The 14,955-nt window shown below is 36.1% G+C and overlaps 1 protein-coding gene across 4 annotated transcripts in view; it reads right to left on the minus strand.

Annotated features, from left to right (window-relative positions):
- Positions 1-14,955, minus strand: part of SIPA1L2 (signal induced proliferation associated 1 like 2) — a 125,301-nt gene that overhangs the window by 22,193 nt on the left and 88,153 nt on the right. For all 4 annotated transcript variants that reach the window (XM_083856867.1, XM_083856868.1, XM_083856869.1 and 1 more), the window contains 5 exons: positions 8,020-8,277; positions 4,350-4,433; positions 2,768-2,871; positions 2,435-2,538; positions 618-1,006 (listed from right to left, as the gene is read on the minus strand). In XM_083856867.1, coding sequence (XP_083712993.1) covers positions 618-1,006; positions 2,435-2,538; positions 2,768-2,871; positions 4,350-4,433; positions 8,020-8,277 — 939 coding nt within the window. The remainder of the gene's footprint in view (positions 1-617; positions 1,007-2,434; positions 2,539-2,767; positions 2,872-4,349; positions 4,434-8,019; positions 8,278-14,955) is intronic.

Consider the following 14,955-nt stretch of genomic DNA (forward strand, 5'->3'; position numbering starts at 1 on the left):
ACTTCAAAGTCACCATAAAATGGGAACTGGAAGATAAAGGCAACAAGCTATAGAAGTGTACTTTCAACAAGCTTTACAACAAATACATCATGCACACATTTTACTGCTAACCAGAAGAAAAGCTGAAAATCAATCATAAATGCTGTTCAACAAGCAACACTGCAAAGCATACATCAGAATAATGTAAATTAGGGGGGATGGTATGCAATGCAATTTCTCAGTATGTAAAAATTGTCCACTGTCCAATTTTTCTGATTTCCCTCAGCATTAACTCCAAGGTAATTTGCTGCACTGTACTAAAAACCCTAGAGTATGTGAAATAGGTTCTAGGTGCAAACTCCTCTTTTACTCAGGGATGTTTCCCAATTTCAAAACCCTTTGCAAGGGTCACGTATAAGCCTCCAACAGATCTGGGAGGAGGTCTGGCTATTGCTTTCCAGGCAGACTCATCAAAAATTACTTGAAAACTGCTCATACAGGCATTTGAATACAACAAAAACATCAAAACCTTTCAAGTTCAGTTTCAAAGAAGGGTAAACAGAATAAGAACAACATAAAAGAGCTACCTGCATGTTAACCTCTAATCCATGACCCCTAATTTGTAAAGCAGGGCATACCTGGAATGAGAGGAGATTTCACTCAGGTCTCCCATGCTGCCTTCAGCCGTATGACTGCTTGAGATGGCAGAGGCATAGCTGTGAACAGCGTAGATTTTAGCTGGATCATCCTCCGGCCCGGGAGCCTCAGCAGCCTCTGCCCACTGCTCCGTGTGGCAGTGCACTCCAGCCCTGCTGCCAGCCAGGTGCAGAGGGGCCAGCAGAGGAGTTGGCATGCAGGGAGCCGTGTCAATCCCGCTGTCCGTAGAAGCCCCCTTTATATAGGTCAATCCAAGCAGCTCGGGATCCATCAGGTCTCCAGAACCAAAGTGCTTCTCATCGCTGTTGCTGGATGTATTGCTGGATAAGGTGTTGCTGCTGGAGTGGCTTGAACAGCTTTTATCCCCAATCTTAACAACAAGAAAACAAACCAAAAAGGACCCCCCTCAAATTAAATAGTAAGAGATCTATTTTCATACAAATTACTGCATTTGTGCCATTCAAAGATCATTTTATTTTTTTTTTTACAGTATGCTATCATATAACTGCAAAGTATGAAAAGAGCCAATTATATCACCAGTTTCTGTGAAATGAATTGCACAGCTGGCTAGACACATTAAAGGTTGATGTCACTGCAAATAAAAAGGCTCTAGTTCCATCTTCTATCACAAATCTTAAAATCAGAATTGAATTTTCTGATCATAGGACCTGCTTAACACCCATAAAATTGCATTTCTGAACAGTTAAAATAAGCATTTGTTAAAGCTAGAAGCCTTGGTAATTATTTGTTTAAACAAGCTCTACTGCAAATCTGAAAAACACCGAAGACTGAATTATTGTTGGCTTTTTCTCAGTGTGGCTGAAATATGCAGCTCACTGGACCAAATCCAATTGGATGTGTGGCTAGTTAAATTGAAGCCAATTGTGATGTATGTGTACCAGATGAAAGTAACTTAAGTCATAAGGCTCTAAACTAAGCATGGCTATTGAAGTGGAATAATTACGTCAGACTTTTGTGCCAATTAAGTCCAGGAGTTTTGTTATTTACCTTTTAAAATAAATTTTATAGAGAGTTGAATTAACTTATGTCTGTGACAGTAGCCAGAATAAAGGCCCATGGACTTGTAATAGGGCAAATGGACTTCTATTAGGAAGGATATAAATGGGAAGGGTGACTAACTTTTTCATGAGATCCCTCACCTAGCAGATGCTAGGAGATGCTGTTGCTCACATATAAAATATAAGTTGTCAAACAGTGTATGAACTCCTACTACATATAGCAGGATTTTTCATGTAACAAACATTATCATTATGTACTTTCTATCACTAGGCTGTTGAGGATTTTGCCATTATTGAAGACAAGCTACTAAACAAGGTAGAGCAGAAAATCTGTTCAGCATTCCTAACATACAAGTTGCATTTTTATAGTGCTTATTGATAATTACACTCCATGGGTATTTCACATAAGATGAAGAGGTATGGTAAATATAATTTTATTTTCTTTAAAGGGTAATTAAATACTCCACAGATTATACAAGCCAGTATAAATGAAGCTGTAAATTCACAGCTGAGTGGAGACTATACTAGTTTTATCTCCTCAATGCCCCAGATCCAAGCCCTCTTGGAATTCTGAGTTTGTAAACACAGATAAGGCATATTTTATTCAACTCGCATCTGCATGAGCATAATCTTTGCCTCCCAAAACACACAGTGGTCTCCATGAATTACCTAAAATGTATTTTTAGGATTTATTTCTAGAAGTCCGGAGTAGTGTTTTGTTCTTGCTGTTTTGGGGTTTGTTTTTAGAGTTCTGAATGACATCCAAGGAAAAGACTTACATGTGAAAGCTTGTTTGGTGATTCCTTTCCACTGCCCTCTTTCTGTAAAGCTCGGTCTTTGTAGGAGCTCAGGACTTTGGTTGATGGTGCATGCCACTTGGCTTCTGCCAAAAATAATGGAGAAAGGTGCACAACTCAGCATCAGGTTTCAAACCTGCACCCTCTTTGCAATCAGACACAGGTGCCTTTGCAGAATGCCCAAACAGTCCCTGCTTTCACTGGCACGTCACATGCTCTTTGTGAGTCAAACCTCCACATGGGGAGGTGGCTGCATTTCAACAGGGACTGCATTGCAAAGAACATGTACTTGAAAGATACAGTGGGTTTTATTACCAGAATGTCTAGTTCCTTCCAAAGTTTCCTCTCGTTCTCTGCCTCCTTCACATTCCAGTGAGCCTGAACCTTGGTGATGTTCATGGAGTAAAGGGGACTGGCATCTTTTAATGTAAGCAGAAAATTAAGCTGTTAAGGTTTTTATCCTGTAAGATTAGTTATATGATGAACTACAACATTTTTTACTCTTAAAAGTAAACATTTTATGACTTTTTAAAATAATCATAATTCCCAAACATTTCCAAACTCAGCATAAAAATATTTACATGCAATTTTTTCAACTGCACACTGTTACGTCTGAAGTGTGAACATGCCAAGAAGACACTGAACTTTAAGAAGAAATGTATTCTTGGGACTATACACCCAAAGGCTTTTGCAGTGAAGAATCATGGTAATATATAATCTCTTTGTGATCTAAGCCTCACAGAAAATAATCGTAGTTTTGCGAGGTCTCACACTGAGAATATGTAAGTTAGTACCAGATCTACTGCTTTGTATTGTACTGCAAAAGTTTAAATATTTCACAAAGCAACAAATTAAAACCTAGATTGCTGTTTGAAATAACTGTGCTGGAAAAAAATGACACAAGATGCATTTTGATGAGTTGACGGTAAAAAAAAAAAAAAAAAAAAAAAAAAAAAAAAGCTACAGTTTTATTTGAATTATTAGCATCTATTTAGCTGCCAGAGATTTCACTGAGTTATGTGAAATTCCTTGAAGAGTCTAAAAGATACTGCATATATATCTGCTACATGGAATATCTTATCCGCAATCAATCACGTCAAAGCATTAATAAGCTTCAAAGAGTCAAGCTGATGCACTCAATATTCACTTTTTTTTTTTCTGAAAGGTAGTTCCTGAAAGCCACTTGGCAAGCCTGGAATGCTTTTATATTACTCTATTGTAGATACAGCCATTGCTCAACATTTTGTAACAGGAGTGTTTTCAGCAGCAGTATATAAACAACAAAGTCATAACTTTAAAGTAGTTTAGAACAGATGCCTCACATATTCTTATAACATGAGTTATATTGAAGTGGTCTTTTACATACAGATAAGCTAACTTCTGAAATTTCAGTACCAAGGGATAAACAGGGATACAAAAGGACTACCTATGCACAGCCTTTTAGGGAGAAAAAACCTCTGAAATTCCTGCTTTTCTGAGGACATATGCTAGGGAATGGGTGCCACTGAAACAAACAGAGCAGGAAATAAAACCTTCAAAGACCATAAAGATTTTTTTTTTTGATCAAACACCCTCCTTCTGAAGCAGGACGAGGAAGTATTATTATTATATTCTAGTTCTAGTTACTAGCTAATTTCTGGCCTATTACTGGGAAAATAAACCTAAGAACCATTTCTCATTTACTGAATTCAAAAATATGATCCTAAAGAGTTAAATTAAGATGATTTTAAAATTGCAGTTGCATGCATGTTACATCAAAGATCAGTAACCTGTACATCTTAAAAGATATTAACAGTGTTTGAAAATAAAATCTAGAATACCCAAATTTTGCTTAAGAAAGAAAATGCATGGGAGCTGTTGCCAGATTTAAATAAAAATTTTTAAAAATCACTAATACCCGTCATATCCCACTTGCTGTCTCCAATGGCTGCTCCCACTTGGTCCTGGGTCACTGGATGAGGACTGGTTGCTTGGAGAACTTCTGTAATGTTGATTTTAGAATCATTAACAGTGCACTGAGGCATTTGTGGGGTTTCAGATTTGAACTGGGCTGTGCTTCTTTTATCAAATACATTCATTTTCACAAATAATACAAATGCAGTGTGAACACTTAGTTACATCCATTTGGAGAATTTAAAAGGTTTATCTCCGTTTCATAAAACTTTAAGAAGAATTTTAAAAGTATAGTATTTATTCATGAATAAAATATGTCCAACTGAATATATTAAAAGGCACAAAAAGAGAAAGACTAAGTGCCAAATCCTATTTTTCTTAGATCTGGCTTTAGTTCTGAATAAATGGGATTACTCAGGAGTCAGAGCAGTTGGATTAGGTCTCTAAATTCTTATGTGGTAATCTCTCATAGTGGATCAGAAATGATTGTTAGTTCCTTGGCACTTATTCCAATCTTAAAGATAGTAAAATTGGAAGTAGCAATTCCAATACTTTTAAAAGTTTTATTTCATTAATCCTTTGACATAGAAAAGCAACAAAAAAGCATTTTCATGAAGGGTATATTTTGTACTTCTTATTTAAACTTTTAAGCCTCATGTCTTAACAATGTCTCTAAGCAGTTTTGTTAGATTTCCATACAGCTGAAAATTAATACTTAAATTTGGGTTTGATCACATCCTCTCCTTCACTTCTGTGCACATTATTCCATAACTACAGCAAAACTTCCTTCAAGTACCTTGACATTACCTTGAATTCAATTCCCTGTGTTTATCTTTTTTTCTTTTCTCCACCCCCTTTTCTTTTTCATGTAGAAATAAGTGTGTGTACTCAGGGAGGAAATGAAGAGGTGTTTTTTTATTTACGCAAAACACTTTCCCAAGAGCATGACCTTCTAATAAGCAACTTTACTGTTCAGCTTGAAAATTTTAAAGACAGTAGCTACTATATTTTGTTTTTTAAAGACATTAGGGGTTTTTGTCTAATAGCCAATAAATAGTGTAGTACCTTATTTTTCAGCATGTTTTCTCTGAGAAGTATTGACAGGACTGAACCTCTCTCAATTAAGTGAAGTAGTCAATGGGCTACAGCTTAATTCGGTTCCATGAACTTGTTATTACCACCAAGAATTATGCATTTCATGCATAGATTAAGTGACCCAGCATTAAGGAATGGATAAATTATGACCCCATGTGTTTCCACCCTCCAGGCTGATGTTTAGGACATTTTCTTCAAAGCCAGGATATTGCTTTGTGCTGTTCCAAGGCTGAAATACATCCACCTCCCATTTGCTGGACACGTGTGAAGCCTCTAGCCCAGTAAACAATGAGTGGCTACAAAAGGAGAACCACAGAATTCCCATCAATGACTGCCTCGCACAGCTCCTTCACACAAAAATTCCAGCCATCTGCTCTCAGGAATGGATTCCAGACTCCAGGTGATAGGATGCATTGCCTACAAGTGTGACTCAGGGACCAAATTACACAAAGAACTCCGTGCAGAAATCAGAAGAGTGAGTCTTCCTAAAGTTTAGGCACATGCCATGAGCAGCTGTCACAGAACTAGCCACTTTGTGAAAACAGGAGTAGAGCTTAAGGATATCCTTGTATTTCTAAGTGACTAAGTAGAGGAAATTCCTTGAACACCACCAGAATACTTGGATTGCCTTCTCAAAGCACTTAATTCTCAAGAATTGTATTAGGAGCATAAGTGTTCAAGCTCTCAGTTTCTAATTTCACTCCAGGGACTAGGCACCTAAATGTTATCTGTCACACTAGCTGAATTGTTGCTGCTTAAGTCTCTTACTACATCTAGTCCACATTTCTTCTGCTTTTTCCTCCTTTTATTTCTAAACCAAACAATTTTATTGCTGACTTCACCCTTAGCTCATTTTCAGATCAGCTGTTAAATCTTCCCTGTTTTATCAACCTGCTTCTCCTTGCTTGCACTTTTAAACCAATACTGGGTCTTTGACCCTCTACAATCTCTTTATCATTTTCCTTGCCCAAGAATACACTTTCGCCCTTGCAACACTACTTATAAGCACTAACCCACCTCACTTTAAACTCTTCTGTTTTAAGCTCATCTCTCTGCCGAATCATCAATTACGCCTCTTCCCATGTGGAAAGGCCTTGCCAATTAGGTGCCTTTCTTTGCATGTTTCAAGACCTACATGTCAGAATACATAATTTTCCTCTCTTTTCATTATTAATACTCTCTGTATCATGCTATTCCCAGAATAGCACTTCTGCACTGCACATGTTTTGCTTAAGTGATACAGGAATTTCTTCATGATAAGAGTAGACTCTGTCTAAGCATTTTTTCACATGCTTTGCTGAGTGTTATGGGAAGTGCAGCTTATGCTTGTGAAGTCTTCTTGGAATTGACTAGCATGTCAGAAAGCTTTCTTTTCTGTATACAGTATGCTTAATAAAGCTTCATAAATGATGAAGTATTTCTAGACGTTTGATACATTGTCTCCTTATGTTAGATATTATTGAGAATTTCGTTAACAAGACACTAGGAAAAGCTTAAGTTCTATAATGGTATTTAAATGCTTCGAGAAACGAACCTCTCAAATTTTCAGGGGGTGGAGAGGGGAGTAGGGGAGAAGGAGAACACTAATGATTAAATGGTCATAACTGGGAGTCTTCCTTCCCCAGACAATGAGAGAGACATATTTTCAAATATGTACTACTATTACTTGTGTACGTTTCAATGTAAAAAGTCATTAATTCTTTTCTACTAAGTAAGGTAGTCAATGTAGCAATAATGGCATTTAATGATTTCATCCAGAATTGTTTTAAACTCATTTAAGACTAGTATTTCAGATTTTTGTATCACTCAGTTATTTTCAACATGCAATAATTATTTCCTTGGAAATTAGAACTTCATCACCCCACAGATAAGGGCATAAGCAGAAATAATTATAAACAATAAAGGACAGAGTTGTGCTCAAGACATATGGTTTTCCTAAATAATTCAAAGGTCACATGTAGTTGCAAATTTTTATCTTTAAAAACGAAGTTTGATCTTATGAAGTATTATGATTAAATTAGAACAGAGCTAACATTTAAGGATACCACCCCATCATCTAAGAGGTGTTACATATTCAAATCACAAGCTCTGCTTTGTTTAATTAAAAGCAAAGTAAAGCATAAGGGCTGGTAATGAGTTACAGAACCCTTTGAAACTATGCCAATACCTCGGTAACAAGATTAAATAATTAATTTTTAAAGGAATGAGTTCATTTTATTTACACTCAGTATTTGTTTAAATAGTCTTCCAAAAGGTGGGGAAAGGACATTATTAAGATACAAAAATTATAAGGCAGTTTCCCACTTCACTGATTTGGGACTAAAGGGAAGGATCAGCTGTCCTCAGCAGTAGGATCCCCAGTACCACCCACTTCCACCACAAACACCAAAAGTCACTTGTTTCAAGCAGACTGGTCCAGTGAACGCTACTAAACACAACCTCAGAATTAAAATTACTGTCAAAACTCAGTAAAATAAAGTTTCAAAAACAAGACCCCAAAGTTCTAGAAAGCAAAGATTTCAAACAGGAAATGGACAGGCATTAGGAAAATGGCAGGCATTAACCAGCGAGTGTATTACCTTGCACCATCTGGCAGTTTTCTATCAAAGGAAGTGCTACGAGGAATGGCTGTCTGAGCCTGCTGGAGAAGCTGCTGGCACTGCAGTCTGTCAGATGTTCCTAGGATTGGAGAGGCACGAGAGAGAGGCTGCCCAGCGGGAGTCGGCACCCGATGCCAAGTGGTATTCCTTCTGAAAGGGGTTTTATACTCACATGGGGTGCCTTCACTGTCAAGTTTGTATTCCACCATGGGGATACGACAAAGTTCTGAACAACCCCTGTGGGACAAATAAAAATACTCATCAGCCTCACAGGACAGAAAGAGAAATCTTGATTCACAGTCAGAAGTATATACATATTTTGATTTCAGGTGCCCAAAGGTGTTCATATAGTTTTGAACATTTCAAAACTGTCACACCCAGCAGGTAGAAAACTTTTCAAAACAAAAGATTTGCTGTCATGTACTCAAAGATCTTTGAACTGTCTCTTTGTCCTTCAAAATGGAGAGCATATTAAAACTTCTATAAATTAATTTGCAGCTTGGATTTTACATAATAAAAACTTTTAGAGACAAGGCAGTTAGAAGTCATAAAGCATCAAGTTTTTCTAAAATGGCATTGATTAGCTTAAATGTCAGAAATAGATCTGTTGCTTTGTGCAAACTAAATGTTTCTTAGTGGGGTTGAGAACTCTCCTTCAGAATCCCACCTTGTCTCCATTAAATGACAGAGTACATAGACTACAATGTAAATGAATAATTGGCACTTCAATATTTTTCCCTGTGTTTTCAAAGTGTACTTTCTAATGTCTCTTTTCTAAGGGATTTGTAAACCTGGAAAAAAAATGGGGAAGTGATAGGAAGAGACAGATCAGAAACAGTCTGGCTTACCATCTCTGCTTGAAGTTTACAGTGTGGTTAAATACTAACAGTATTCACAGACAGTGTAAACCCAGCTAAAAGTACTGATAGTGTTCCACAAAAGATCAGTGTGCCTGTGGGATATTTGCCGCATTCAATACCTGAGCTTTACTGTTTCAGAAATTGGTTAATGGAAGCTTCAGATACCCTTTAGGTCAACACTGATTATCACTGGAGATTTTTTATATTCTCAGCATTCCATCTCCATTATTTTTCTGATAGGCAGTGTGTACTAAAGGAGAGAACACTCTAAATACTTCCAAAGCAATAATTAAGTTTAAGTAAGAAATAGTGAAAATTTGTTCCTCTGTCTCAACCACAATTCTGCTCCATTCCTTAGATGAGCCTTGATCAAGCTTTGCTTTTGTTGAAAAACCAACATTTACCATTTGCAACTGAATTAAAATCACCTAGAGAAAGTGCAACAGAGTGTAAAGAGTTTACAGTCTTAATCCTGAAAATATCTTGGCCTAAGTGGCTTAACACAAATGTGCAATGCAAGCAAATTGTGCAAATTCTCATACATTAAATCACCATGCATTAAAGCTTCTGAATCAACTCTCCCAAAGATTATTTTCATTATCTGTGTTCTGGTAAACAGATTAGAAGAAAAAATATTAGACAAAAAGCAAACTGTCTTATTCAAGGTTGTTGAAGGAAAGACCCATGAGCAATTGTAGCAATTACATTCTACATATGCATAGTCTGATCCTGCCAAATACTTCCCTCTGCTGAATTTTTTAGTAGCAAATAGGCAAGTTTATCCTGTAACACTAAATCTCTGTCCTGGGTGGCACTCAAACACATGAAAAAGTTAAAGAACTTAAAAATATAGATAATGAAAGTATTGAGAATGGGGATCGATGGCCAATATAGGGTGGAAGACACTGTGACGAAGATGAGCTGAAGAGCTAAAATGTTCCAAAGCAGAACTCAGAACTCCTGGTTTTTCAATGTCATTCTTTTATCAGAAATATCATTGTAAGATGCACCAATAAAATCTGACATGTCCAATGTCTGCTGACAACTCATAGTTTGGACATGCTGGAGGCATCACAGAATTTTGCAATCATGATTTTTTGGTTTGAGCTTATCTAATAATCTCTTCTTACAGACATGGACTCGTGCTACAGAGAAAATCACTGTTATAAAATTATCACATCATTTCAGAGAGTCAGCTTGGTATATCTCTAGCCTTCCCCTCACCCTGAAGTGCCATAGTTATTCAGAACATCACTTCAAACTGCCTCAGTCCACATATTGATTTTTTAAACTTTTTTCACACTTCTGAGAATCACATGTTGGGCTCTTAGAATGACGAACAGCACGAAAAAAGGTGAAGCTGAGAAAATTGCACAGAATTGTGCAAACTCTTCTACTGCTGAAGCATATATAGAATATATTTCTTCAGTGTGATTTTCAACTGCTTATGTTCCAAGATCATTCTTCCCTTCATTCAAGTTCCTGCCTCATTCACTGCCTGGAACAGAGAAGGTGTAGGAGACAACAGCCTCCAGCAATGCAGCTGTGATCCTTTTTTTTTTTTTTTTCTTGTTTTGTTTTTAAGTAAGAAGTTTTACATACAAAACAAACAGATCAAAGAATGCAAAAATGACATAGCAAGGTTAATACTAGTTTGGTCCACTGCACAGCCTTTCATGTGACCATATACATACATTTTTCCATCATTTGATGAAGAAGTTGAACAATTATGTAGACTAGAATTTTGATCTCCCTTCTGCTAATTTCTTAGTATTGTTTCATTCCCTTCTTCTTTCCCACAGGCTTTAGGCATTACAAACAAACTACTCCCTCCCCAACTTTTGTTATTAAGATATCAAATTTACAGTTCATCTTGGTAATTGAGAAAGTTATAACACATAATTGTGGTTGTACCCCTCATTAGATACTCCCCATAAAGTACTCTAAATGTTGTAAAAATAGCCATGGGTTTTAAAAGCAAGAGAGACTGTTACTACTATTTAGCTTGACTTAGCCTGCTGAATAATTAACAAAAACATGGTATAATAATAGTAAACAATAAGCTTTCCCACAATGAGTAAGAACTGAAAATTTTGTAAAATTTTGTGCTTGTTTGCATCAGGAAAACACATTCTTCCTACAAATGAAAAAAAAATAAAATTGAGGACTCAGTTCCTGCAGAAAAAGGCTTACAAAACAACCTTGTTTCAAATCACTATAAAAATTCAACAGTGTTTCTTATGAATTCAAAACAAAGCCCTAGAATGCTTGTTCTAGCTGGCTCAAAAAAGAATTTCCATGGTTTCAGGTAGCTTCTTTTGTCACATAAGACTCTTAAATCTTAATTTAAAAGTACCAAACCAATCACCTCAACATTTATATGAAAAAAATATGCTTCACTGTTTCACAAGCACTGCCTAAAAAACAGATACTGCAGTGAAGTTGTAATTGTAACTACCTCCTATATCAGGAAGATAGAGAAGGAATTACTTCATGCCTTCAATCCCCACAACTCCCTGACATGGATCAAACTGTAAGTTATCTTGCACGAAAAAAAAACCCACAAAAATAAATGCAATTCCCTCTTAAATATGTAATTTGACCTTTATGGAACTTTTACTTACGTTTTTGTTACTTATTACACCAGTGCAAGAATATACATAAGCACTGGTATTGAATGATAGCTTTTAAATTTAAATTTTATCTGTTTCTTTTAAATTCACTTTAAATTATACATAAGGACAAATCTTTATGGTTTTAACAAGATTCTTGAATTTATGTTGAAAAATATAGGATATCAAATGTCTTTCACAATTATATCCAATATAACATTTGAAAAACAGATTCACGATATTTAACAAGCAAATGTGACCATATCTTAACCACAGATCAGAAATTATAGCACTTCCTGCCCTTCACCATAGCTTGGTATTAATTAAATCAGTGCTTCAACATAAAGCACAGACTCCTACTAATACCTTTGGTTCAAGAGCCATATTATCCTATTAAAAATTTGGTTAATAAAATGTACTCTGCAATTAAAGAGAGCATGACCGTATGATACAGCTGGAAGGTCATGACAACATAATAAAATTTAAGAGTCCCCTATAAAAATGTGCAGTATTTAAATGTTCCTGCAAGGAGCATTATGTTCTCAAAGAATTATCAAGCACTCTATTAAATAATTTTTTTTAAAACTACATTAACCAATCCTTTCAATATTAGGTTCAGATTCCATATAAAGGTTCTGTAACAGGCTCTGTGAAGGGCCTACATTAGGCAGGGAGTCTAGTTAAACCCAGTAAATCCATCTCCATGGAAAAGACAGAAGCTTCCATGCACCATGATCAGCACTCTGTCACCTTGAGAGCTGCACAAAAGCCTTCTTTTCTGCTAAATCCTATGACTTTCAGCTACTGGGTACAACTTCAGTATTTGGACCCCAGCTATCTACAGATTTCAAGCATGAACAATTGGTTAGGGTATCAGCTAGGGTATAACTAGAATACCTGGTTACAATTTAACTCCAGTCCAATGTATTGCAAGGAGATTCAGGGATAGAGAAGGCATCATTGGCATGCATCAGTTTATTGCAGTGATAAGTTATCCCTTACTATCAGCATTTCAATACCAAACATCTAATCCTGCTCAAGAAAATCTTTATCCAGCAGTACAGTAACTTCATTCTGCTAACTCAAACTTTGGTTTAGAAAACAATCACTTCTATTAGAGCGCATGTTTGTTCTTACACTACAGTAGTGCCCAACGTGACACAACGAGCCTCAGGACTCATTGTGCAATCTATTAAATCCACATAATAAAACACAGATTAATTTCATATATTATAGGGATTTGACTGAAAAGCAGAATTTAGTGGCTTAGTTTTGCTGAGACTCAGGATGTAGTTAGTTAAGACACTCACAGATTTTCCCTTTCCTGACACTGTGAAGTACCTGCAGGTAATATCTCAATTCCACTGACCCTCTATATCAGTTACAGCACAAGTCCAAGACACTGCATAACACAGAAATGGTCTAAGAGAATTTTGGTCCAAGTTCCAACATATCAGAAACCTATTAACAGTAACCATACATAATTCAAAAACTTTTTAAAAATTAAATCAATTTTATATTTAAATAATTTCATACCACAATAGATGTGTGAGATCGCTTACAGCAACCACAGACAGGGCTGCTGCCCACCCTATCACTCTGGTTTAAGGGACGACGTGATGACACTCTAAAAGTCCCTCCATTGAGCTAAAGAGTTGAATCTCTCCTTTTTGAAGATAAACTCATTGTCCTTCTGATCTTTATTACTATTCAGTTTTAAAAAGAAACTTTGTGTTGGTGAGCTGACAAGCAACTCAGAGGCCTCCTAAAGAGCCTCTACATCTGTATTGTTACATGTCAAAGAGAAACACAGACACAAACTAGATGATCTTTAAGGTCCTTTCCAAACCACAACATCCTATGATTCTGGTATGATTGCACAAATAGAGAGAAGAAAGAAGAAAAGAAAAAAGGGAAAAAAAAGAGTCTGGAACTCTTCTTTGCATCTCTCCATAGAGACGAACACTGCTTTGCCAGGCATTTAGGGGTCTTTCTCTGCTCAACTGTAACAACTGTACACATAATTAACTTTAGCAATTATCATTAACCCCTACTATAAGTTCATTCATAACTCAGTAAGAAAGAAATCAAAGACTTTATTTGTATGAGAAACACAGTTAAGCATTTTCTACCATTTTATTTTTTGTTGGGTAGAGAGGATTAACTTTTTCAAGTAGTACAGCTTCCGATTAGTATAATTACATTTTCTTAGTGATAGTTCTTTCAGTTACATCCATAAAACACCAAAATCTAGACATTTCAGATATTTTCAGCCTTCTTAGATTAGTAGCAGGGGTGGTAATTAAAAGGTTTGGTACATCCAAATTCTACTTTTACAACTAAACATTCAGGTTTTGCTGCTTCAACCTGCCTCAGGTGATGTTAGACTTGGCTTCTTTCTAGCTCACATGCCTTAATTTATTAAATAAGTAAATAAATATTAAGAATCTGAAGGCCCTATGAACTATCCCACCAGCTTATGGCAAACACCCCTGTGACTGAACACCACCGCACAGCAGCCTCTTCCCCTTCCTGAGAGCATTTTCCAAACATTCTATACTCTGTTGGTTATCTGTTACTTTTGAAAATCCACAGAAAGAAAATTCTTGCAAAGAAATCATAATCATTTAAGGGGAACAAGCATCAGGACTGGAAAACAAGCCATTACATCTATTTTATTTGTAAGAAGGAGTTTGCAAGGTTCAAAAGAATAAAACAACCTCAGAAAAATTGCAGCAGTACTTAAAAATGGCCCACAGGCAGTTTCAGTCATAGTTACTAAAGTATTTCCATTTTCAAAACTACCTACAACAGCAGAAAAAACGTCTCTTGCTTGTTCAGACCAACAGTGGAAACTACTGCTCCTACAGCTCTCCAGCTTCTGTTTATAGCCAGCCCTGGAAATTTTGCTTAAAGTTTTGTTTGCTTTCTAAACTTCCAGAAATTGTTTCTTAATCACTTCTCAAGCAATTTGTTTTTTATATAAAATGGTAGTTGAAATAAGACAAACAGATAGGTAAAATGTAGTAAAAAGGAATCTAGCAAAATTTACAGTTTAAAATACATTTAGAAGTGCTTGGATTCCTTGATTGGATTTGGCTGATTTAGGATACAGTGTCCTTGAACATTACTATAACACCACTGGCGAAAACAAATCAGAATGAACATCATTATTCTCCTGCTCAAATGCACACAATCCCAAATCAACAATTCTGAACAAATATGACACAAGAATACTTATTCAGATCTGAAAACAATGACCAACATATTTGTTCTAATACTGCACTATCATTTAAAGAATTTGTGTTTTAAATAGCAAATTCTTCTTTCTATCTAAATATCAGCCTGATGCCACACAAATAACTTAGATTTCTGCATCAATTTGTGCATGATTATTTAATTGCTGGAGCAAACTGAAAACAGCAGGAGCTTTGTCTCAAGTT

Source organism: Zosterops lateralis, assembly GCF_965231275.1.
Source record: "Zosterops lateralis genome assembly, chromosome: 3".
Classification (NCBI taxonomy): Eukaryota; Metazoa; Chordata; class Aves; order Passeriformes; family Zosteropidae; genus Zosterops; species Zosterops lateralis.